At 38.6% G+C, this 26,967-nt stretch overlaps 1 protein-coding gene and 3 long non-coding RNA genes across 4 annotated transcripts; 2 read left to right on the forward strand and 2 right to left on the reverse strand.

The window, feature by feature from the left end:
- The first annotated feature begins 11,669 nt into the window (after positions 1-11,669).
- LOC132959432 (uncharacterized) lies at positions 11,670-13,726 on the forward strand. Its single transcript, XR_009666996.1, has 3 exons — positions 11,670-11,839; positions 12,139-12,237; positions 13,645-13,726. It is a non-coding gene; the product is annotated as an uncharacterized LOC132959432 (long non-coding RNA).
- LOC132959433 (uncharacterized) lies at positions 11,942-14,038 on the reverse strand. The gene is made up of 3 exons (XR_009666997.1): positions 14,021-14,038; positions 13,656-13,755; positions 11,942-11,998 (listed from the first exon to the last, which is right to left on the reverse strand). It is a non-coding gene; the product is annotated as an uncharacterized LOC132959433 (long non-coding RNA).
- A 533-nt stretch (positions 14,039-14,571) lies between these two features.
- On the forward strand, positions 14,572-16,171 carry LOC132959428 (uncharacterized). Its single transcript, XR_009666993.1, has 4 exons — positions 14,572-14,652; positions 14,879-15,064; positions 15,738-15,815; positions 16,069-16,171. It is a non-coding gene; the product is annotated as an uncharacterized LOC132959428 (long non-coding RNA).
- A 4,736-nt stretch (positions 16,172-20,907) lies between these two features.
- Positions 20,908-26,089, reverse strand: LOC132959876 (signal transducer and activator of transcription 1-alpha/beta-like). Its single transcript, XM_061033127.1, is given in 7 exon segments — positions 20,908-21,117; positions 21,327-21,418; positions 21,697-21,752; positions 22,720-22,855; positions 23,191-23,283; positions 25,699-25,867; positions 25,962-26,089. Coding segments are annotated over 7 exon segments (822 nt in total). The 3' UTR covers positions 20,908-20,969.
- Between the last annotated feature and the right edge of the window lie 878 nt (positions 26,090-26,967).

Consider the following 26,967-nt stretch of genomic DNA (forward strand, 5'->3'; position numbering starts at 1 on the left):
TCCACATCCATGGGCTCCTGAGCTAAAAGTCAAATAAACACAGATTCAATGCTGGTGCTAAAGGGAGATATCTACTGGATCAAAGAGTCTCACATTCTTCCTTTACATAAGACATGAACAGCATCAGTCCTTCACTCACTGCAGAGGTCGTATTCCATCCAGGTAAAGGTGATGGCTCCCTCTCTGCTGCTCTCACTGAACCTGAGCAGGAAGGTCCCGGGACACTTATCACTGAGCAGAGCCTTCTCCCTCTCCTTACTGATGAAGCCCATGATGGAGCTGCACACACACACACACACACACACACACACACACACACACACACACACACACACACACACACACACACACACACACACACACACACACACACACACACACGCACAGAAAATGACTCAAACATTCCTTCGATCCACAACCAGAAGGAATACACTTTCTCGTTCGCACTCTGCTTACAGACAAATACATTCAGTTCAAAGAGAAGATGTAGTTTTAACTTTATGATGCACCAAAAAGACTCCATTAGTATCTGCTAACCTGTACATGTTTCTCTTATTGCAGCTTTTGGTTAAATTACAGATTTGAATACAGATTTTATTCATTTTTAACTTGTGGTATTGAAAAGTCTCACAGATGTTGACAATCTTAAATCTCAGGCTGAATGGGGCTCACCTTGCAGAACTTGATCATGTCCACTAGATGGCAGCCAAACTATGCTGTTTCATTTAACATCCAATATTTCCCCACTTCCGTTCGGGGTCAGTGTACGAACCATTTTAGTTCAAATAAAATTAAATACCTTCGATTGTCGACAGAATAGCTAATGCTTCATTTTTCAATACATATATGGGCTAACTACGCTCTCAAGAGTGGGAAAAAATCAAATGTTTTTTAAAACACAAATGTAGTTCCACATTTTGTCCATTGGGGGCAGTATAGACACAACAAGCAGTGTAAAGATGGAGAATCTGGCAGATTTACACTTAGTAAAAACACATTTAAAATAAAAGCTTCAAACACTTTATATTATAATCAAAACATTTTTTATTTTCTTTCTTTTACTACTGACACACACACACACACACACACACACACACACACACACACACACACACACACACACACACACACACAGAGAGAGGTCAGAGGAAACGTGAAAATATCTGACAGAAAAAGTATTTTTATTTCCTAAAAAGGAAATTGTACAGCTTCTTTACCAAGCAGCTCCTCAGCCTTCTTTCGGTGTTGTGTACTGTACTTTAAAGTACAGCTGTGCAGAAACAGCGTAAGCCAATCATCGCTTAGGATCAACAACATGAGCCCGCCCTTTCATTTTCAACAGCCAATGAGAACGACGGACGGTGGCTATTCTGTCAGTTAGCAAGCTCACCCTGATACCATTAACAAAGCGTGTGTTTTTTCATGAAAATAGTCAGTATATGTGCAAGATAAAGGAATAAACACTTGTTCTTATGTGCTTAATTGACTCAAAGGAAACTGTCGCTTGTGGACGTCCTGTTCCAACAGCAGAACAAAAAGCGTTTGGGTCAGGACTCCTGTGAAGCACATCAACACTCAGGACATCTGCACTCAGCTTCCAATCAACATCAAGCCTCCCTCTGTGATCACAGTTCCTGCCCTCATATCATGATCAGCTGATCATGAAAAGAAAAACTGTCCTTGCAGTTTATGCACGATTTTACCAGCCAGTCAGTGATGGTCGTAAACAAAGAAGGTTCAGATGTTATCCATACCTGCCTCTCCATGGAAGCAGGTATGAGTTGAAGTTTGGATCAGAGCATCCATGCAAACCAGTATATTTGAACTCCTACACAGCAAAGAGTTTTTACTACCAACATCATTTTCATAACAATTGAACTTAAAAGTAGAGAAAGTCCTTTAGCTGCAGTTCTTAAAATGTCGACTGGATGCAGCCTCATTCTGACTAATGCAGGAAAATCATTCTGTCCACTGAGATAAAGATTCTCTGAGAGGAGTCGATGGTAACTTATCAGGTTAGACTCGTGCTTTACAATTAGGCTAGACTAAAACACCAGGCTGGTTTTGATTCATCGCCAGCCCCTTTGCTGAACAACATTCCTTCTTTTTCTCTTTTTCTCCCGACTTTCCGTCCCTACAGTTCTATCTGGAAGAAAAGACAACATTTCCCAAACATACAAGATTCAAGTAAAGGACACAGAAAAAGTAATAAACTTTCTCAACTACACAAAAAGTTTTGATTCAAGATCATAAGCCCTTTGTCCTCAACCCACTTTATTACAACTTAACTTGTCAAACCGTGCTTTGAAATGATCCCAGTTGATGTCATTTTGCAGTCATGGGAACACGATCCGGATAATTGAATGGAACCGGACAACTCTCGTGTCAAGTTGTTTGTTATACTTCCAATGTGTTGTGCATTGAAGCTATAAAACACCAAGCTTTGAAAATCTTTTACAATACTGCACTTGCATTCAAACATGAAGTCTCTCAGCCCAACACAGGCTCAGCCTTTCACTTTCAGTAATACTTCAATTCCACCCATTAACTCAGAGCATGCTCAGACAACTTACTCTCTTAAATTATTATGCTGCAAGGAAAGGCAGAGCAGCAACCACAGGGTTAGTTTCTAGTTGACAAACTGACTTTGCATGCTTAATGCTCCTGAAGGTGTTTTCTATCACTCAAATCACTGTGATGCATATCAGCACAGATCACAGAGAGGAGTTTGAAAACAAGCTTTGGGACGAGGGAATGACAATCTGACAGCTCGGAGTCCTTAGGTTCATGTTTAAAAAAAATAAAGGCACACATGGAAGACGCAGGGATTGTTCTGGTCAAGGTTCAAGTTTTCAATCTATCTGTGCACTTTAGAATATGTGCTCCTATAATGTTTCTCATGTTTTATCTTTGTTTAGTGATGAATGACTTTCGTTGTATATTATCTCTTTACTAACACATGTGTTTGCATTCATAGATGTCATCGAGTGCGTCAGATTTGGACAGCATCAGCACAAGTTAACAGTGCGACACATGAGGAAAAAACAACTTCATGAAGGTGACAGTTGCCTCAAAGCTGTGAACTTCCTTGGTTTTCTGTAATAATTCCCCCATGTTCACTGCACTTTGTGGACATGAAGTATGGTTTGTAATGTCTCAGGATGCACATAAATATAATGCTCCAAAGGAGGCATGATGCATGGAGGAGCTATGCTAAGCACATACATGCAGAGCTAAAACCTAAAGTAGGACCACAGTTTCTGTTGTTTTTATCATATTTTATGTTTTAAAATCAGCTGTCAGCCAAACTTGTGAATTAAGAAACAACTTCAGAGTCCTGTCCTTGGAAGTAATCCTTGTGCCCCTTTCTAAATGGGATGCTACTGGGTCTTAGTTTAGACTTGAGACAAAATATTTTGCATCCCTTTCACTGAAAACAAAGCTTCTGTGTCCTGCAGACACCAGGGTCTCCTCAAGAACAGCCACAGTGGTCGACCACCATGGATGGGAGCTTTCCATAGATTATCTGCTCTTTGTGGTTAAAGTACAGCATATTGATGGGCGACATTTTGGTGGGTGTGCAGCAGGGCCCTGCAGTGCCCCGCGGGTTGGCCTTGTTCACCAGGTGAGCTAGAGGACTAACTCTGAGTCCGGGGATTGTGTGTTCGAACCTCACCTGGGTCCAGTGAATTTTAAAGTCCAAATACACCTGGAGAAAATCCCAAAGTGTGAAGGGCATCTGTGGCGTGGTGGATTAGATTCTTAACTCTGAAGGCACGCATGGTGGAAGTGCTGAGAAACAAAGAAACATCATCACAATATTTTCAGAAATTGTGGACAATCAGCTCTGATCACAGTGAATGGAGAGGCCTGTTATTAACAGTCGTGATGGGATTACTAAATCACTCCACTTATTCATCATTTTTTAAGGTACTTGTACTTTACTTTGAGTATTTTCTGCTCCATTTATTTATTGTGATAAAGTTCCCCATGATTATATAATGTAATAGGCTACATATTGGCTTTACTTACACGAAACATGCTGCATACACACACATTCATTATGAATATGTGATGGCTAAAAATAACGACAGCTAAGTGTTTTAAAGTATATATTTTATTATAATTAAAAGCTTTGTTGTGCTTCAAATGATCTACATGATATTGAAGGTTTTAACTCTTTGTGGCTGTAATGTAACTTCTACACTTTACAACCATAGACTGTAAATATTACAGTATAGCTCACCTGGAGGTTAACAGCCTCGTCAGGTCTGCATCATGCATTCATATTACACTGCTGCCCTCTGCTGGCACTGGGTTACAATTACATCCATCAGTCACTATAACACAAATGTTTCCTCTTTTAAACCTTTTTTTCCACCACATAAATGTGTGGAAAAATATAAATAGTGCAGTTACTTCTGTATAGCATACAGTAGTTTACCTACCAATATTTTCAACCATCTTTTATACTTATCTCAGAATATGTTAAAACAAACTAAATGAAAAGACTTAATCATTTGTAAATGTTTGGAAATTAAAGTGACTACACCTATAACTACTACAAGATTGAACATGTGTTTGTAATGTAAAATATTAGTGTTTTGTTTGGTATAAAAGCAGGAGTGTTTGGATGTTGAAAAATGAATGTTTTATTTATTTTCGGTGTTTTACTTAATTTTGTTATTGTTATTGTGTCTCCTAATTCACAACGACTTCTCTACGTCGATACGACCTTTACCTGGGAGTGACACGCCCAACGTCACTTCCGCTGCTGCGCATCACGCTCAGGTGTGCTCCTCAGGTGCGCCAAAGTTAATATCGACCCTGTGACCACTCGAGCGGATGACGGGTGTCCGAGTTTGGATGAAAATGCTCCGAAAAGAAGAATTGAAGACGAAGAAGAAGAAAGTAATGCTAATGCTAATGCTAACTGAACCATAACAACATCGTCTGTCTGAGAGATTCAACCAAAAGTGAAGAGAAAGTTGTTGTTTGAACTCAACATTCAGGGTTTTCTTCTTGTTTCTTTGTACAGGTGTGTGCAGGTGTTTCCTCGCTCTGTGCTGTAGCTCCGAGGTAAAATGATTTTCTAAACATTATCTGTGTTTAATTTACTCAAAGAAACAGCAGTCTGATTAATTTATTATTTAAGTGCAGTAACCAACAACTAACCACCAGAGGGCGCCCTCTCTATATAAAGTGATTTATAAACGATATAATGCATTTATTTTAAACCTTTAACTTTAATTAGAGTTTTTGTGACAGTTAATTTTGTAAGTCAGTAAAGTAATTTGATATTTAAGATTACATCATTGTATGGTAAATTATTTATATTAAAGCTGCATTTTTACCTTTTAGTTAATTAAATTAGTTTTTAGTTTTTCTTCAAGAAAATACCACAAACCTTTTTATTGATTGAATTGAAATGATCAATTTGATTAAATCTGCTTATTTGATTAGGATTCAGATATTTGATATAAGAGTACATCTTACAGCTCAATGAGATAGTTCAGATTAAACACATAAATTAAAAGGAAACATTTACAAGTTAAAAAGGTTGTTTAAAAATTGATTTTATTAACTTTCATATGCTCATAACTCTTCTTCACCTACCTTATGTGCTCCATTATATTAAGTTCATTGATAATATCACAGATCAATTACAACTCTGAATATATATTATATATATATATATATATATATATGTATAGAGCATTTTCTTTCCCCCCAAAGCTCGATCAGGTTAAAGGTAAACAAACTTGTAGAACTTATAATATAAGATAAATCTGTTAAGATGTTTCTTAAGACCTTATACTTCATGTTTCTATATTATATTCTACATTTAAACTTTGAATTTAAGTTTGTTTCGGTCTCATCCAAAAGCCTTAAAGTGAAGTTAAACACAGATAATTTACAGTGAATGATGAAACTCAGGTTTATTCCAATCATCACAATGTTGTATAATCACAAACATTTTCTGAGTTTTATTAACTTGATGACCTAAAATTAGTTTTTCTTCTCCAACAGGAACTCTGTTGACGTCTTCCAGGAGGATCCCCCGTCGGTGGCCGTCTTCCTGCTCAGGTAGGAGACTCAAAGCTTTCTTAATGTTTTATTATGTTCCAGGTTTTAGGTCTTATAGATGTTTAGACTCACTTATTTTAATCATTTGACTTCATCCTTTTTGATCAGCTAGAAGTTGATTTAGAGTTGAGGAACATCAGGTGTTTAACGTAAAACTACATTATTATTTTTTAATCTATTAGGTATCGTTAGTCGACAGCTTATGTTAGCTACATAGCATTATGTGTTTTTGTATGTTGATGTTAAAGCTGATTTAAGGAGTTATGACCTCCTTTAGACATGGACATCCAGTGCTGGTATTACTTCTCTGATCTAACGTTATCCTGAAGGTAGCATCAGTGTCCTGAATGTTAAAGTGAACTATTTTCCCTGAAAATGATTTGAATCACTTCTCCTTTGACGGGTTAAAGAGAGTTTAACTTTTAACAGGACACTGATGCTGCCTAGATCAGGAAGTAATACCAGCGCTGTATGTCCATGTCTAAAGGAGGTCATAACTCCTTAAATCTCCTCAACATACAAAACTGATAACACTTTGTAGCTAACATCAGCTGTTGACATCGATAAGACCTAAAACCTGGAACATGATAAAACAACATTAAGAAAGCTTTGAGCTCCTACCCAATGGGGTTGGAGGATAGTGGGGGTAGTAGTGTAGTAACCCCCTCACCTGTGACACCTTATTGTATTGTGCTGATGTAACGTGTCATCATGAGGTCATCATGTCTGTTCAATATTTTATTGTAATAAAACTACTGCTGTGTCCATTTTGGCACATTTCTTTAGAGTGCTACTCACACGTTTAGCTGTGTTGCACATTCCATGAATGCACGATGCTTACAAGTTATACCTTGTTGTAAAGGTGACCGATCAGGCTTTCCAACGATATAAAATACAACACCAATTAGTATTATTAAAGAAATAATTGACAAAATAATGTTTCCAAACTTTTTGAGGAGTTTATTTCCAACAGTTATCAAAGCCACAGAAATCCTTCAGAATCAGCTTTATTGGACAGGTATGCTTCAACACACGAGGAATTTTACTTTAGTAAACTGAGCTCTCTTTGTACAAAGGTATAATATTAAATATCAACAATAAACTAATAAACAAAGACTAATATGTACAAGGCTAAATAGGATAGTGGTGCAGTGGTGAGTAGTGCAAAGATGGTTAAGTAAACATGAGGTTGTCCTTCATTTTAGAGTTGTTGCAGGACGTGTCAAACTGGCTCAAAGTAAGTGACAAAGGAAGGATATCACATGAAACAAGGTTTAAAAGGAAGTCAATTTATTATCAAATAATCATAATTATGTAAATCAGTCATGAATGCAATGTGTGGATGAGTGTAGTGTTGTAAAGTGTGAACAAAAGCAAACCAGTTGGTGGAGGCCTGGGAGAAAGAGAGGGGAGACACGTTAGACTGGAAGCCACTTATAAGCAGAGTCCTGATGGACTCAGGTGTACCCAGGTGGACTAACGGCCTTCCTGATTCCACCTGCTGTCTGCCAAGCCAGGAAGACAAACAAATGCAGACTTGAACAAAACAACACACAGATCCAGCAGGAGAGACATAGTTTGCATCTGTCTCTGTGGCTCAGGAGATAGATGGAGGACTTGGAGTCTGGAGGTTGTGGGTTCGAATCTTATCAGGACTCAGTGAATTTTAAAGGTGTCAGTCCTAAATGAAAGACTCAAGAGGAGAAACATCGTGAAACACCTGTCAGTCTGGATCCACAGGAAAGACACACACACACACACACCATTATCTTGAAGGTGTTGGTCCAAAGGAAAGACTCAAGAGATCTGAGAAACATAGTAAAGCTTCTGTCTCTGTGGCTCAAGAGATAGGTGGAGGACTTGGAGTCCGGAGGTGGTGGGTTCGAATCCTATCAGGACTCAGTAAATTTTAAAGTCTAACATCTGAAATGATGAAGATAAATACGCCCGGAGCACATATCATAGTATGAAGGTATCGGTAGTGTAGTGGATAAGATTGAGGTTTCCAACTTCTGTAGGTGGTGAGCATAGGTTCAAATCCCACTGATGGAGGATTGGAATCTTATCAGGCAAATTTTAAAGTGAAAATCGGAAATGACGATGATAAATACGCCCGGAACACATCACCAAGTGGTAAGGGACCGGTGGTCTAGTGGAATTGTCCTTGAATTTGCAACAGGTAGATGCTGGTTCAAGTCCAGCTTTCATGGCATTGTTACCCGGAACAGCCAGTTCCCTGTGGTGTTTTATGAGTAACACAAGTACAGGGTTATGAAAAAGAAAATCAAGTGTGTCTGAAGTTTTGTGAACATGTCAGACCCTTTTTTAAAGTGTTGGATGACTTAATGTACTAAATATAGTGTACTAACCTAAATTCATTGATCATCCATTGTTCCCACCATGACATAAAGACTTTATTTATTATATATACATATGGTCAATCATATATTAGGAGAATATGGTTCAAAGTTAAAAGGAGCATCAGTGAAGTCACTAGAGACACTGTTTACATGATATGTGAACACCAAGAACACCTCTCCTCTCCCTGGATCATTCAGGGAACAGGAAGTTATAAAGGAAACAGGAAGTTGACGGTTCTTTCGTCAATCTGCACACAGCAACAGAAATGTAAGTTCATTTACTGAAGTTAAGGTTTAGCATTAGCATATAGCTTAGCATTAGCAACAACTTGTATTAGTTTATTGTTTGAATTTATATAGAACTTTGGTAATGACTAAACTTCTTGTGTCTTGTAGTTTTCACTCCTTCAATCTGGTGAAGAAATCAAAAGAGGAGATCATCTCTTTGCTCCCTTCAGGTGCAGCTCCTGAAATTCAAACACAAAGTTTACATTTAGTTTGGACAGACAAAGACAAAGTTTACATTTAGTTTGGACAGACAAAGACAAAGTTTACATTTAGTTTGGACCAACAAAGACAAAGTTTACATTTAGTTTGGACAGACAAAGACAAAGTTTACATTTAGTTTGGACAGACAAAGACGAAGTTTACATTTAGTTTGGACAGACAAAGACGAAGTTTACATTTAGTTTGGACAGACAAAGTCTACATTTAGTTTGGACAGACAAAGACAAAGTCTACATTTAGTTTGGACAGACAAAGTCTACATTTAGTTTGGACAGACAAAGACAAAGTTTACATTTAGTTTGGACCAACAAAGACAAAGTTTACATTTAGTTTGGACCGACAAAGACAAAGTTTACATTTAGTTTGGACAGACAAAGACGAAGTTTACATTTAGTTTGGACCGACAAAGACAAAGTTTACATTTAGCTTGGACCAACAAAGACAAAGTTTACATTTAGTTTGGACAGACAAAGACAAAGTTTACATTTAGTTTGGACCGACAAAGACAAAGTTTACATTTAGCTTGGACCAACAAAGACAAAGTCTACATTTAGTTTGGACAGACAAAGTCTACATTTAGTTTGGACAGACAAAGACAAAGTTTACATTTAGTTTGGACAGAGAAAGACAAAGTCTACATTTAGTTTGGACAGACAAAGACAAAGAGGTTCCTCATTGAACACATGTGAGTATGTAGAAATGAAAAGGTCTGTTTCATCTATCTGTAGAGAAAAGGTTCAAAATGTTTGATTTGCATTTTAAATTGAATTCATTCAAAATAAAACTGTTTGTTTAAGTTTGTTGAAGCTGTTTCAATCGTCTTCTTTCTGTTTAACACCCCGACATGTCATGACTCAAACTGTTAGTCAAACATCACTCACCAAACTCATCATACTTAAGGTGTACAGCTGCAGAGAGACGACAGACACGGCGGCTACATGCTAATGCTAAGCTACATGCTAATGCTAAGCCACGTGGTATGCTACATCAGATGCAATACATCACAAATTATAACAAGGCTAATGTTAAGATACATGCTAATGCTAAGCTACATGCTAATGCTAAGCCACGTGGTATGCTATATCAGATGCAATACGTCACAAATTATAACAAGGTTAATGTTAAGCTACATGCTTATGTTAAGTTACATGCTAATGCTAAACCTTAACTTCAGTAAAGGAACTTACATTTCTGTTGCTGCCTGCTGTGAGCAGATTAAAGAAAGAACCCTCAACTTCCTGTTTCCTTTATAACTTCCTGTTGCTAAATCCAGAGCACTTCCTGTTACTAACCAGAGCACTTCCTGTTGATAAATCCAGAGCACTTCCTGTTAATGACCAGAGTACTTCCTGTTGATAAATCCAGAGCTACAGATTCACAGATATAAGAAGGCCGATGAGTTCAGACGTTCAGAAACAAAGCTACATGGACAGACAGGTGATCATTCATTTGATTTCGTCTGGTTGTGTTGGATGGATGTTTCTCGATCTTTCACTGAGTCCATTTGAACTTTTGTGATCTGTTGGTTTGGTGACCTCAGCATCGTTAACAAAAAAAGGCCAATCAGAGTCCACAGTTTGAAGGTCTCGGTCTGGGACTAGAAGGAAAAAACATGAAATAACTTGACTCCCCGGTTACGACCACAACCTTCCCGGTGTTAAGTGAGTAAAAGGTCCCCTGCACACACACATATTTGTGACTCTGTGTGGTCTTAGTGTGGTCTTGACTACAACACTCAGCTGAGTTCAGACAACGAGGACCAAAAGCTGTTGGGTTTTTAAATGACATGACACTTTAAATGGGGGGATGAAATACTCAGCACAGTCTGCTGAAGGCTCTTCAGATCCTCTGATCTGATCCTCTGATCATTCAGCAGTCTGGACAGAAAATGTGGATGACTTGAGGACACACATACTAATGAATAATGGAGATGTGATGTGTTAGCTGGTACATACATGAGCTTCTGTAGTGTTGCATCTTTCTCCAGCTGTCTGTCATGAGTCTGCTCCAGTAACAGGCCCTGGTTGAAACAAAAAGGAGGAAAATAAAATGTATAATGTGGCCAGAGTTAATGTTGATGTCTGCTTGAGTGTATGAAATCTGGCACTTCTAATTGAAGTAGTTTATGATTGTAAATGAATGAGCTCGTCCATCATCCTCTGCTGGTCTTGGATCTGGTCTCTGAGGCGGCTGAGCTGCTTGTGGTGAGCTGGTTCTCCAGCTGCTCCTCCAGAGTTTTGTGGAGATGTATAAACGGATTTGTGTCCTCACCTCGATGTCCTCGTCTCCATCATGTCTCCTTGTCATTGGCCTGAATGTTTGTGTGGGCGTCGGCCTGCGTGCTCTCCAGCTGTTTGCTGCGGTTCACCAGAGACTTGACCTCAGACTTCATCTTGCTGATGTAGAGCCGAGCTACGGTGAACTCCTCCTCCACCGCTGAGCCGTTCCCCTTTGACTCTGAGGACTGAGGATGAGGGGGAGGTTACAGACGTTGAGAGTGTGAAAGATGTGTGTGTGTATATAAATGTGTGTGTCCGTTCTCACAGCTCACAGACATCACTGGTGCTGCTACGAGAGTAGGACCAGACACACACACACACACACACACACACAGACACACACACACTCACACTCATGTAAAACAGTCTGTATGTTTCTGCAGAACTCAAGATGAACACTTTCTCCTAAAACATATCTGTACCGTCTTGTGCTCGTCTGCCAGCTGCAGGTTGGTCTGATCTCTCTCCTCCACCTCTTGGCTCTTCTGCTCGTAGTTGACGGCGAGCTCCTCCAGCGCCTGCAGCACCTCCTTCACCTCCTCCTTGGCCAGCTGGTTCTCCGTTTGCAGCCGGCACAGCTCCTCCTGGGAGGGACGTGGGGTCAGAGTGAGTTCATGCAAAAATGATCATCCTTATGAAATCCATGTTTAAATGAAAATACTTGATATTTCTTTTGTATTTCATAGGCTGAGAGACAAACCTCCTCTGGTCCATCTTCTGCTCCTTGAGTTTGTCAGCCAGACTCTGTTGGTTGATCTCATCATCCTGTGAATTATTACAAGAAAAGGACATCAAGTAATAATAATTAAATGAATAATAATAATTGAGAAAATGAAAGTATTTGTATTTAGTTTGAATCTTTAAGCAGGTTGTCTTCTAATGTTGTGTCTTGTCTTTGACTTTAGTCTATTCTTGTCTTCCAGCTGTTTGTACAGGTTGCTGATGTCCTCCTCGTATTTGCTCCGCTCGTGGCAACAATATTATTTGACTTTTCTTTCACAAAGGTAAGAAGTATTTTCAGTTGAAAAAAACAGTTAGTTCATTTAAAATGAGTAATGTATCAGAATGTATCATTTACTTTTCACGTATTGTACAATCCTGTAAATGAGCCATAGATGCTCCTAAAGTAAAAGTCTGTGATATTCTGTGATCACAGACTGTGATATTATCAATGAACTTAATATTATGTTTGAATGTTAATGGAGCACATAAGGTAGGTGAAGAAGACTTATGAGCATATGAAAGCAACCTTTTTAACTTGTAAATGTTTCCTTTTAATTTATGTGTTTAATCTGAACTATCTCAATGAGCTGTAAAATGTACTCGTATCAAATATTTTAATCCTAATCAAAAAAAGCAGTTCAATGAAATTAATCATTTCAATTCAATCAATAAAAATGTTTGTGGTATTTTCATTAAGAAAACCAAAGGAAAATAAACTAATTAAATTGATTAAAAGTTTGAAAAGGAAAATGAAGGAAAAGGTCTAAAGTAAAAATGCAGCTTTAATATAAATAATTTAGCAAACAATGATGTAAGACTCTAATTAAAGTTAAAGGTTTAAAATAAATGCATTATATCGTTTATAAACCACTTTATATAGAGAGGGCGCCCTCTGGTGGTCAGTTGTTGGTTACTGCACTTAAATAATAAATGAATCAGACTGCTGTTTCTTTGAGTAAATTAAACACAGAAAGCTGGATGAAGAGATTGTTGTCTTAGTTTACCTGTTAGCTTTTTTGGTTACTTGTTAGCTGTTGTTTTATTTACCTTTTAGCTGTTGTCTTGGTTACTTGTTAGCTGTTGTTTTATTTACCTTTTAGCTGTTGTCTAGTCTTTAATGTTTGTTGTTTTTATCTTTCAGCTGTAGTTTTGTTTAGTTATAGATTTAGTTTAAAGTTGTATTGTCCGTTTTCTTTGATTTGTGTGTTGGATGAAACTTACTTAACTTACTAAATATAATGTACTAAATATAATGTACTTACTATAATTTACTTAATAACTTTTTTTTTTTAATGACATACTAACCTAAATTCATTAATGGTCCATTGTTCATGACATAATATTTTATTTATTATATATACATATGGTCAATCATATATTAGGATAATATGGTTCAAAGTTAAAAGGAGCATCAGTGAAGTCACTAGAGACACTGTTTACATGATATGTGAATAAATATATGATAAAAGAAACTATTTATGTAGAAATGTCACTGTCTGCCTCTCCTCTCTCTGGATCTAGGTCATTGCTGAGTCCAGCCAGTGAGGCTCCAAACCTCCATGGAAATGTGAACAAAATGAGAGGAGATGTCGGTTTGAGGCGAACACACATAGACTGCACTGATGGTGAGAACTGGACGCAGATATCCATTTAAAAACCTGCAGGTTAGCGTGTGTTTTGGGTGCGAGCTGAACTGTACCTGTAGGTCTGTCTTGATGAGCGAGGCTCCTGCTTGGACCAGATAATGACAGATAGTTCTTTGACACAGGGACGCAGCTCGGTGAAGGACCGTCTCCCCCCTGGTCAACAGAAGAGAGAGAGAGAGAGACAACATCACCCGAGGAACAGACATCAACGGTGTCTGCTGCTTCTTTTGGTGTCTTGTGTTTATGATGGCACATATATCATCACATATAGACCGAACAGAGATCAGAGCACAGATACAGACACAGCATCATCATCTACACTCCGTTAACATTTAAATAAAGTGTTTAGCATTTTAAAAACCTCATGGTTTCAGTTCAATGTTAGATGTTTTCAAGCACAAATATAATCTGTACTTACTGCAGTTTTTCTGTAACGACTAAAAACTACTTAAAAGGCAGGGTTGGTGATTTTCTCCAGATCCACTTTTTAAGATTGTGGTTGAAATTGTCTTTTGGTCCTGACAATGAAAGCAATGAGCTGAGGTCTGCTTCTGGGTGCAGACGGAGCACTGAGGGAATACTACTTTTAGAAAATGATCAACCCTGCCTTTAACCCAGACAAGACTCTCTCTTACCTGCTTTTAGTAAAGTGTCTTGAGATAACATTTGTATTGAGTTGGCGCTCTACAAAATAAAGATTGATTGAACTGACTTATTGTTTTACAAGCCTGTCATTGAAAGTTTCCCATTTATTCAAACACTAGAATACAGAAAGAAAAAAACTACATATTCCTATTTTGAATAAAACTACATACATACCTATGATGAAAAGAACCCACATACATTCATTAATGGTAAATAAAACAACTACTAAGGATTCTTTTAATGAGCTACATCTGGTTATTTGGTATACTCTTAAAGGTACAGGTAAAGGTACTGCTACAGGAAGTGACTGTTCAAACAGGAAGTGCCCTGCCTATAAAGGAAGCAGGAAGTTGAGGGTTCCTTCTTTAATCTTCAAGACTGCACACAGCAGGCAGCAACAGAAATGTAAGTTCCTTCACTTTACTTAAGTTAAGGTTTAGCATGTAGCTTAACATTAGCCTTGTTATAATTTGTTGCGTATTGCATCTGATTGATGTAACATAACATGTGGCTTAGCATTAGCATGTAGCTTAGCATTAGTAACAACTAAGCTTTCTTTTGTCCTGTATTAGTTTATTGTTTATTGTAGAACTTTGGTAATGACTAAACTAAATGTTCTTGTGTCTTGTAGTTTTCACTCCTTCTTCAATCTGGTGAATAAATGAAAAGAGGAGTTTGTCTGACTGTCAACCTACGTGCACCAAACAGGTGGAGGACTGTACACACACCTGTGGAGGATGTAGAGGACCATCTCTTTACTTCCTGCACTGGCAGCGTGATGACGTCACCTGCAGCCGGACGAGTCGAGTGACGTGAGGTCGGCTCCCTTCAGGTGGTGCGGTGGCTCCCTCCTTCAGGTCCGGCGGTTCCCTTCTGGTGCGGTGGCTCCCTTCAGGTGCGGCGGCGGCTCCCTCCTTCAGGTGCGGCGGCGGCTCCCTCCTTCAGGTCCGGCGGTTCCCTTCTGGTGCGGTGGCTCCCTTCAGGTGCGGCGGCGGCTCCCTCCTTCAGGTGCGGCGGCGGCTCCCTCCTTCAGGTGCGGCGGTGGCTCCCTCCTCCAGGTGCGGTGGCGGCTCCCTCCTTCAGGTGCGGCGGTGGCTCCCTCCTCCAGGTGCGGTGGCTCCCTTCAGGTGGTGCGGCGGCTCCCTTCGGGTGGTGCGGTGTGAAGGTCTGAAACTGTCACTCACCTTCTTTAAGTCTTTGTTCTTCACACACTCAACCAGCAGCTCTACAGAGAGAATGTTAAAAATGTTTGATTTGCATTTTAATTAAAAATAGAAACTGTTTTAAGTTTGTTCAATCGTCTTGTTTAATGTTAATGATTTTCTATTAGGAAACATGCTTATTGCTTAATATTAACTTTCATTCATCAGTCCATTTTTATTCACTCATCTCCAAATCACAAGGAAAGTTATCTCCAGACACTGTACAATAACAAACATTTGGTACGTTTCAACTAAGTGTGATGTGTTTTTTGTTTAAAACACTTTTAGGGGCAGCCTGACCAAAACAAGATGAAGAGCTGTTAACATGTATGCTACACCACGCTGCCTCACCTGCTTCAACATCTGGTGAGTATTTTTCTTGGTTATTGTTTTTATTTTAACTGTTTGAGTCAGTCATATTCTTTAAAATTTTAATCTTAACTCTCCTTGATGTAGATGTAGCGATTCTCTTGACCTAATTAAATGATTAAAAATTAGTATCAGAATGGCCCGTTTACTTTTCACGTATTGTACAATCCTAGCTGTAAATGACCCATAGATGCAACCTGAACTGAACTTTAAACCCTGATGTCTTTGTTTCTTGTGTCTGATATTCCAGGTGTTTCCTCGCTCTGAGAACTCTGATCTGTGCTGCAGCTGGAAGGATTTTCTTTGGATTAAAGTTTACCTGTTAACTAACTTGTAGCTTTTCTGTGCAGTTTTCTTTATAGATTTAAAGTTTTATTGTCTGTTTTCTCTTTGCCACTTTCATAATAAATAAAATGTTAAACTCTTAATTTGTCTCATGTTTGTGTTGTCAGCATCTTTAATTCCTAAAGTTTTGTTGTAGTTGTTTCCTCCTTTGTCACACACAGCTGTGACCTTGTTTGAATATTTTATTATAAAATTTAATGTAATTAAAGACTACAATAAACAAGTTTCCTCAAACAGACATGAAAGCTGTAAACTACTATAAATAAAACACAGCTGGCAGATAACCAGAACCTGATCACAGATGTAACACATCTCTCTCCTCCAAAGGTACAGAAGTCACTATGATGCAGAATGAACACAGCAGTAGTTTTATTACAATAAAATATTGAACAGACATGAACTGTGTTTTTTCTATACATCAGCACAATACAATAAGGCGTCACAGACGTCCAGATTGGGTAGGAGCTCAATGCTTTCTTAATGTTGTTTTATTATGTTCCAGGTTTAGGTCGTATAGATGTTTAGACTCAGTTATTTTAATCATTTCATCCTTTTTGGAGTGGATGATCATCAGGTGTTTAATGAAATACTACATTTTTATTATCCTTATTTAATTAAACACCTGATGTTCCTCCACTACAAAAAGGATGAAATTATTAAAATAACTGAGTCTAAACATCTATAAAGACCTAAAACCTGGAACATAATAAAACAACATTAAGAAAGCATTGAGTCTCCTACCTGAGCAAGAAGACGGCCACTGACGCGGGATCCTCCTGGAAGACGTCGACAGGTGTTCCTGTTGGAGAAGAAAAACTCATTTTAGTTCATCAAGTTAATAAAACTCAGAATGTTTGTGATTATACAACATTGTGATGATTGGAATAAACCTGAGTTTCATCATTCACTGTAAATTATCTGTGTTTAACTTCACTTTAAGGCTTTTGTATGAGACTGAAAGCAAACTTAAATTCAAAGTTTAAATGTAGAATATAATATAGAAACATTAAGTATAATGTCTTAAGAAACATCTTTACCATACATTAACTGTCACAAGAACAAAAACTCTAATTAAAGTTAAAGGTTTAAAATAAATACATTATATCGTTTATAAATCACTTTATATAGAGAGGGCGCCCTCTGGTGGTTAGTTGTTGGTTACTGCACTTAATAAATTAATCAGACTGCTGTTTCTTTGAGTAAATTAAACACAGAAAGCTGGATTAAGAGATTTTACATTTTAAATTAAATAAATGAAGTTTATTCATATTACTTTATCAAGATGAACATTTAATCTCTGAGCTCTGTGAACAGTAATGTTTAGAAATTCATTTGACCTCGGATTAACTAATTTACATATTAGTCAATAAACTTAAATTGAGGTTATTGTTTTATTTCAACTCTTCAATCTAATATTAGTTTAAATTATAAGTTTTGTTTTAAAAGTGGCTTTACTTTTACCCGGTGTTTAAACAATTAGTTTAACAGGAGAAAACAAGTTCAAAAGTTACCTTCATAATATTGATAAATGTTATCATCATCTTACTTTGATGATGTTTCCGCTTAACAAACATTTAGCATGAGCATTAGCCCACGTGTTAGCATTGGCATACAGCCTCACGTGTTTCTATTTTGTGTCTTTTCACACAAAACTTTGAATGACTCACTGAGTATCTAGACTTCATCTTTCCTTCCCCGGCTCCTTCTTCTTCCACCGCTTTGTTCGACAGCCAGACTGCCCGCGGTCCGCACCGCTTACCTGGTCGAAACAATGATATACACACCTGAGAACACCTGAACACACCTGAACACACCTGGGCGTGATTACCGGAAGCTTCGACCGGAAGTGTCGCGGAAAGTTTCTATGGAAGAAATGAAAAAGTTATAAATAAGAGGACACATAAACAAGACTAAGTCAAAAATCAAATGTTTTATTGATAAAACATATTTCTTAATGTAATTTACTTGTTTTTATGTTTTTTTAAACTTTGAACTCTTGGTAACCAAGCAACATGACGAAGTCAAACTCGGGTCACCATGGTAACTAACTGCATTCGTTAGCAGGGGACGAAGCTAACCTGTTTTCCGGTCTTTAGGACACTGACTGAATTCTTACCCACAGATAAATTCACTGCTTAATGATGTTTACCTCCAGTTTCTCTCTTCCTTTCCCTCTCGTTCTCCAAAGTGTCTAAGAAGCAGATAAATGAAGACACGGGATGAGTGAAAACTTTGTACTGAAGCTCCGAAGTTAGTTTGAGATACTAATGTGTAAAGATGGAGTTTAAAGGTGAAACTGCGCCCTCCTGTGGTCACTCTGTGAATTACTGCATTTGGATTTTTCCTTTTCACCTTTCTTGTTCTAGATACAACAAATTCAAACTGCTTTCTTTGTTTTATTTCTTTATAAATAAATATGACTTGACTTAATCACAGATAACATATTTTTTTTAATGCTTTTTAAAAAAAATATTTTTTTTAATTATAAAGCAACTGTTTACTGCTTATGTTAACTAAAATCCATTGTCTGTTAATTACACATGCATGTTAGTCTCTCAAAGAATCTGAAGTGTAACTTCATTGATTGCATATTCTTGTGTACGTTGGAGCATTTCACTACTGAGGAAGAAAGCAGATTGTGTTCCCATGACATATTAGGCAATATATTTTTCTTATTTTCTTATTAGTGGTAGATAATTAAAGACTACAATAAACAAGTTTCCTCAAAATCAAAGAAAACAGACAATGAAAGCTGTAAACTACTATAACTAAATAAAACACAGCTGGCAGATAAGGGTTTTTGTTTTGAATCCATGTCTTTTTAAGCCTTTTCTGCCTCGTAATTATCGGGCAAAAATATAAATTCTTTGACTTCCAAGCAGAGTGAATGTAATCACTCAAATGTGTCTAGAAGGTGACTGGTTACTGCACTGACCTGTATCTAACTTAAAAGTAGTGAGGGTCTTTACCACACCTCTAAGAGCAGATAAAATGATCATCAGAGTTCAACCACTGACGAAACAAAGACACTGAAAGAGAGTACAGAAAGAAGACTTGGATGAAATGAAGAAACTTCTCAGTTGACAGTTTTGGTCTCACTCCAAGTCTGCACTCAGAAAGAAGAAAAGCAGAGCAGAATTGATTTGCTTTCTTCAGAAAAGGAAAAAGAAAAGAGAGTGTTGCTTACAATCAGAGGACAGGTTATTCTGTCTTAGTCTGTCTTAGACAGACCCCTTTAAAAGACAGACTAAAGGGGTTTCACACTTGCAGAAAACTCCTGATATTTGCAGGAGGAGCTGTATGTGTGAATGCAAACGCACAAATTCTTCATTTGGACTTCACCCAGAGTTTCTCCTGCCAGAACCCTACTGTAGTATTCTTTTCAACAGTTAGTCAGAGTGAGCTGATGTGAGAACGCAGCAGAATATTATCTGGAATATTCACCTCGGGCCAATGGGAGGGGGACTGACGTTTATATCCTGTGACTGCTGCTCGACCACAGACTGTCTGCACGCCACCTCTACCATCTCCGTGCTCTAATGAACCTGCTGCATTATGTTTCCTGTTCTCCAGTATGTTCTTCTCCACTCTTTAGTTCAGATTGTGATTCTGTTCAACTACACGTAGCATTGATATAAAGACAAATATTCTCATTATAGCATCGTATACCTCAGGAGACCCCTCGCCGCCCCCCCTCCTGTCTGACAGTTGTAGTCCCCAGCTGTGAGGTGGATATGTGAACAACCAGACCAGGAGAATCTCCGGAGCAGTTGTCCTGAAATGATCTAGATATTTTCAGGAGTGCAGATGTGAAAACGACTTAAATTCACGCCTTTGCATGTAGAACAGTTAAATTCATGCAACTGGAGTACATGTTTAGATTTTTATACTTTCTGATTAATATTTCTTTCTCTGTATGTTAGATGTCATGCATGCAACAACATGACACTTAAGCTGATGCACTATTCAGTGTAGAGCAACAAACTGAGGCTGCCTCTACCTGAACATCAAGCTCTTCAAATCCAAGCAGATTGTTGGTCTGAGCAGAGCAAGAGGAAGAAAAAACACACAGCAAAACTTAGCTCCCATTACTGGCCAAACCCCATAAAAACATCTCCAAATTTAAGCTTTGGTTACTGGTTTGCGACACGACAATACTTGAAGCAACTGCATTTAAGATCAATAAGGACAAAATAACAGATAAATACAGACAGAGTAAAGCCGGGTTTAAATTTCTACACATCTACCGGTTCATCTCAGATGGACATATCATGCAGTTTACTCGTCTACAATCATCTGAGGTGTTGTTTCTTTACAGGTGATGAATTAACAGAAATCTTCACCTGTAAAAAAAAAACCCTGTGCAGACTGTCAACAGCAGTATTTAAAGAGGTGCTCACAGAAGCTGGTTCAGCAGCTTATCAAAATACTCACCACAGCATCAATGTCTCTGGGGCCGACTAACTGTGACAAAGCCCTGTAGTCATCAGGAGACATGGGCAACATGTTGTCCTGCAGTCTGGACAGATGTCTGAACAGAAAGCAAATCCAAGTTAAATCTGCTCAATGCATTACCAATAACATATTTTGTGTTTAAAAAGTGACATTCTCTGCTCACACTTCAGAGACAGAAATGAGCTCTGTCTTCATGTAGCTGCTCCTCTCTGGATTGTTCTCCACATCCATGGGCTCCTGAGCTAAAAGTCAAATAAACACAGATTCAATGCTGGTGCTAAAGGGAGATATCTACTGGATCAAAGAGTCTCACATTCTTCCTTTACATAAGACATGAACAGCATCAGTCCTTCACTCACTGCAGAGGTCGTATTCCATCCAGGTAAAGGTGATGGCTCCCTCTCTGCTGCTCTCACTGAACCTGAGCAGGAAGGTCCCGGGACACTTATCACTGAGCAGAGCCTTCTCCCTCTCCTTACTGATGAAGCCCATGATGGAGCTGCACACACACACACACACACACACACACACACACACACACACACACACACACACACACACACACACACACACACACACACACACACACACACACACACACACACACACACACACACACACACACACACACACAGAAAACTCTAACATCCTCTCCGCACATCTCAGAAAAGTGTAATCTTCACACTGAAGAAAGACGGCAGCACTCACCCGTCGTTCCAAAGGGAAAGCAGGTGTCTTTTAATCACATCCAGGATTCCTTCGATCCACAACCAGAAGGAATACGCTTTCTCGTTCGCACTCTGCTTACAGACAAATACATTCAGTTCAAAGAGAAGATGTAGTTTTAACTTTATGATGCACCAAAAAGACTCCAATAGTATCTGCTAACCTGTACATGTTTCTCTTATTGCAGCTTTTGGTTAAAATAAGACTGAAGATCTAAGTTTTTGGACAGCTTTAGTACTTTTCCAAACTTTCAATCATATTGAAATAACAGATTTTATTCATTTTTAACTTGTGGTATCGAAAAGTATCACAGATGTTGACGATCTTAAATCTCAGGCTGAATAGGGCTCACCTTGCAGAACTTGGTCCAGGGAATTTGTCCCTCTGGGTTTCTCTTTGCTTTGGCTCCTGAAGATAAAAAAAGTTAAAGGCCTGTTTGAAAGTCCTGCAGGTGTTTATCTGTTAAAGAAAACTATTTCTTTCCCTCCCTCCATATCTGATGGTGCTTTTGCGATTTGGTCCAATCTTGGCATTAAACGGTTTAGAGATTTATACATCAATAATGTATTTGCATCTTTTCAACAACTCCAGGAACTGTTTTCTATTCCTAAGAGTCACTTTTTCCGATACCTACAAGCTCGTAGTTTTGCTCGCAATACATATGCCCAATTTCCAAACCTGCCTGCCGATACAACCCTAGATACTCTCTTTATTCAAGTCCCAATCATGAGAAGAGGTATGATTTCACATATTTATAGTCAGATTCAAACCCTATCCTCAACCTCTTTGAATATTGTGAAGGTTCTCTGGGAGGAGGAACTGGGGGAGGGCATTTCGGACGAGCTCTGGGGGGATATTCTTAAGCGGGTGCATACCTCATCTATCTGTGCCAGGCGTGGTTCACCGCACTCACTGGACTAAGATTAGACTCTCCAAGATGTATGACACAGTTGAGCCGTCCTGTGAGAAATGTCACCAGACGCCTGCAAATTCAGAGAACTGTGGGGCCCCTTCCTTGTTTATGCAGAAAAGATTATTTTCCCACTTGTTTCTGGATAAGATCCTGCTCTGTCCTGCTGCTACCTCTTTGTCAATTAAGCCTTGTAATTATTGTATTGATGTATCTATTTATTGTTTCTTTTTTGTCTTCCCTCTTCGACTCTGCTTTAAGGACTGAGATTGTTATGTATACTAACAGCCGTGATCCATAGTGTGACCAGACTGACCACCCTGGTCAAATGTTGTTTGTTTTTGTTTGTTGATGTTAACCTTGCAACACTGTCACTCACAAATACTGTGAACCTATTGCCTCTTTGTGTACAAAAATTTAATAAACAAAACTGTTAAAAAAAAAAAAAAAAAAAAAAATTTCTACCGAGCAGTTTGTCAGCCAGCATGTTGAGCTGCTCCTGGTTCAGGCCTCGTTCGGTGACGGAGGAGAACTGCCAGCTGAGGACCTCGGACAGCTGAGACCACTTGGCCTGCAGAGGGCTGAGGAAGAACTTCAGATTCTGAGGGAGAGGAGAGGAAAGAAGAAGAGATGGAAACACAAAAAGTCAAACCATTTGGTTTAAAACTTCAGTTAAAGATACTCTGTTACGAATAGAAGACCTTTATTCAAAACCTTACTTCATATAAAAAGCACAGGCATCAAAATATACTCAAAAGGCAAACCGTAAAACAGCTATACACGCGTCAACATTTAGATTGTATTCATGGTCTGTTTATGAATTTAAGGTGGCAGCTGTGAAACTTGTTTAAATCATTAAGATATCACCTAATTGTATCTTTGATATTTGTGATAAGTAAACATCTGTAATCATCAATGAGAGTCCTGGTTATGTACCCTGGGCTCGGAGGTCAGCATGTCGTACCAGAGGATGGAGGCCCAGCCGCTGGGCAGCTGACAGACGTTAGAGATGACAACAAGGGACATGGCCTACAACAACAAAAACAGCAACAAACATCAGGAAATAATCATAAACAAACTCATTATCTCTATAGTTTGACTGTAGTTACTAATCATGTCCACTAGATGGCAGCCAAACTATGCTGTTTCATTTAACATCCAATATTTCCCCACTTCCGTTCGGGATCGATGGAGACAGTGTACGAACCATTTGTAGATAAATTAAATTAAATACCTTTGATTGTCGACAGAATAGCTAATGCTTCATTTTTCAATACATATATGAGCTAACTACGCTCCCCCCCCCCCCCCCCCCCCCCCCCCCCCCCCCCCCCCACACACACACACACACCCTCCCCTCCCCACCGGATTGCTGATGGACGGTCTACCTCCCCCCACCCCCTTGCTCTCTATCCCTCTTCCTGCATCTTATCCCATCTCTCCCCCTATCTCTTTCCAAGCCCGGCGCAGTCTAGACCTGTGAAGGCTGTTTCATCATGAGCCGGGGATCCAGCCGAAGGTTTCTGTCTTTTAATAAGACAGTTTTTTTTTTTAAAACACAAATGTAGTTCCACATTTTGTCCATTGGGGGCAGTATAGACACAACAAACAGTGTAAAGATGGAGAATCTGGCAGATTTACACTTAGTAAAAACACATTTAAAATAAAAGCTTCAAACACTTTATATTATAATCAAAACATTTTAGATTTTCTTTCTTTTACTATCGACACACACACACACACACACACGCACACACACGCACACGCACGCACACACACGCACACACACACACACACACACACACACACACACACAGACACAGACACACACACACACACACAGACACGCACGCGCACGCGCACGCACACGCACACACACACACACACACACACACACACAGACACACAGACACACACGCACACGCACACGCACACGCACACAGACACACACACACACACACACACACACACACACACACACACACACACACACACACACACACACACACACACACACACACGTATCTATAGCAGGATTTTGTCCAGTACCAGAAGCTCACTGCAGGGGATTTATGTATGAAAGTCTGTAGTCTAATCTAAAGTCTGTCACATTGATAGATGAAGCAGACACACTCGTCGATCGTCTAAAAACAATCCTTTGTCTTTTTATGATGACCTGCCGGGGCCAAGTTTACCCACAACTTTATACTGGTTATTTGTCAAAGGATATGTGGACAGGAGCCACTTACTGCAGGTACATTTCCATCTCTACTGAACTCTATTCACTTTAACTTGTTGTAAACTCTGAAGTGGTCCATTATTTCAGTTTGTACGCTGAAAAAACAACACCCAAATGAAACTTCACTGTCAGCAAGAACGAAAGCAGCCTTTGTTTTCTCTGACTAGTTTGTGGGCTTTTTCACAGAGAATGATTTCAGTTGAATTATTAAAAAGTAATTGATTTTATTAACTGCTCAGACTGACTCTCTGATCTCCGCTCAGTGTAATTATCACATAAAGTTACTTTTAGTTTAATATTTGGTAGTAGTAAAACTAGAAATAGTATAGATTTTAATGTAGTGAAATATTGATTCAATTAGTTTAAGGGTTAAAAAAATTCTAAATAATTTTTCCTGATATGTTTTATATCAGGAGACTTGGCAGGTAGAATAACTGTGTTTTTAAAAGTGTAAAAGTATTTCTCTTCCCTGCACATGTTTCTGGTAAATTCATTCATTTACACATTGTAGAGATGTTGTTACTTCTACTTAAGTTTACACTTTTCATTCTACACACTGACTTGGTTTTTCTAGGATGTACAGAAGAGATTGTACGGGCCCATCTGGCGCTCCAGGTTCGGTCCGTTTGACATCGTTAATGTGGCGACTCCAGAGCTCATAGCTCACGTAATCCGACAGGAGGGTCGGCATCCAGTTAACATTTACTTATGTGCTTTGAATATTTTACTCACTGATATTCATTCAACCTTTATTTATACTCGAAAGATCATTGAGGGGCAACCCTCATTTACAATGACATCGAGTAACTACAGAAATCATTTAAAACAGACATTAAATCAAAAATAAAAACAGGGGACAGATAATACAAGACTGCTAAAATCAGTCTACAAAAGGCTAAAATGTACTAAGATAATTAAGCGAGTACAAAACTGCAATAAAAAAACACACTTATGTAAAACAGTTACAAACAGAGGTTGGGAGGCTTAAAATCAGGTTTCTAAAATGCCCAAAAGGTAAGAGTTCATTTCCCTCAAGAAGATGCTGTATGTTGTTCCATGAGTCCGGTGCAGAATAAGAAAAAGCAGATTTTCCCAGTTCCGATCTGACTCGAGGAACATTCAACAGTAAACGTCTTGAGGAACGTGTCTGGTAACGCCCAGTCGAGAGATGGATAAGTTCTGTCAAAATGTGACCATTACATGACAGGGGGTATTATAAATGTTCTAACCTGCAGGTTCCTCTTAATCTTGCGGATGTTGTGTTGTAGCAGGAAGTTGTTTTCCAGGGCGAAGCGGCTATGTTGGTCGTCGAGCTGAGCCAGGAGGTCGTGGAACTGAACTGTGGCTAAGGAATCCTGCATCGCCACTGTGTCCCTGAAGAGGCACGGAGCACAAGACAAATGAGGCTCTGATCTCTATTCTTGTAAAGTAAAAACTTTTGTTCTACTTTACAAAAAACCCCTCTCACCAGTCGATGCTCTCCATCTACTTGCTCAGGTATTGCCTGATGTCCATGGGGAACGAGTCATCGTAAAGCTGGTCCACCTGCTCCAGGTACTTGCAGTACAGCATCTGAAGCTGGTTCCACTGCGCCATCTTCTGGTGAACAAAAGCAGATTCATTCAGTGTTAAGAGCTCGGACTTAAAGGTTTGTTTAGGTACATTCCTTTTTTAAAAAGGTTGAATAAAAAGTAGAACTCAGAGGAAAAATAATAATCTGTGTGAACTCTAAAATAAAGAAACTATTTAAAGTTTACGCAATGTCTGAAATTATGATTATGTAGTAATGTTATTGTTGCTATTCAAGATATTTCTCAACATGATAAATATTAGAGAACTGATGTTGCATTAAGTTTTAGCTTATCACTTTGTGATCTTAAAATAAAGAAATAATGCAACAATTTGATAATCATATCTGTTTCCCGTCCTTCAGGTTGAAAATGAAAGGAAAGGAGTCAGGTTGAATGAACTCTTGAGGTTAAAGACATCTTATTAGAACGAGCAACTCAACTAAGTGAAAGGCTGTCATGGTAAGTTTCCTCACTGCCCCTAGCAACAGTCACTGCAGCACAAATCTCACCTGAACTTACCTGAGCAATCTAATTTAAGTAAACAAAATATCATCCAGAAATCTTTTTTAAACAGAATTCCTCTATATCACTATAATAACTAACACTATAGAACAAAAGACACTGAACTATCATAATTTGTATTGGTGAGTGCAGTCTACATGTGATTCACCTGCTGTAATAATTAGGACATTAGATACAGGTGTGCAGGTAATAACTCATTTTTGGACTTCCAATGGGTGGTAAGGGATAAACCACTATGAAAAACTTACATTTTGCTTTAAATAATTACTAGTCGAGATAGCTAACAAACCGACTTTAAATAGGTATCTTTAACTCCTTTATCGTTTGAAATTATCAACTTTTAGCACCAAGTTTAACTCGTCATTTTTAGTCAGTGACAGT

This window comes from Labrus mixtus, chromosome 24, assembly GCF_963584025.1.
Source record: "Labrus mixtus chromosome 24, fLabMix1.1, whole genome shotgun sequence".
Lineage (NCBI taxonomy): Eukaryota > Metazoa > Chordata > Actinopteri > Labriformes > Labridae > Labrus > Labrus mixtus.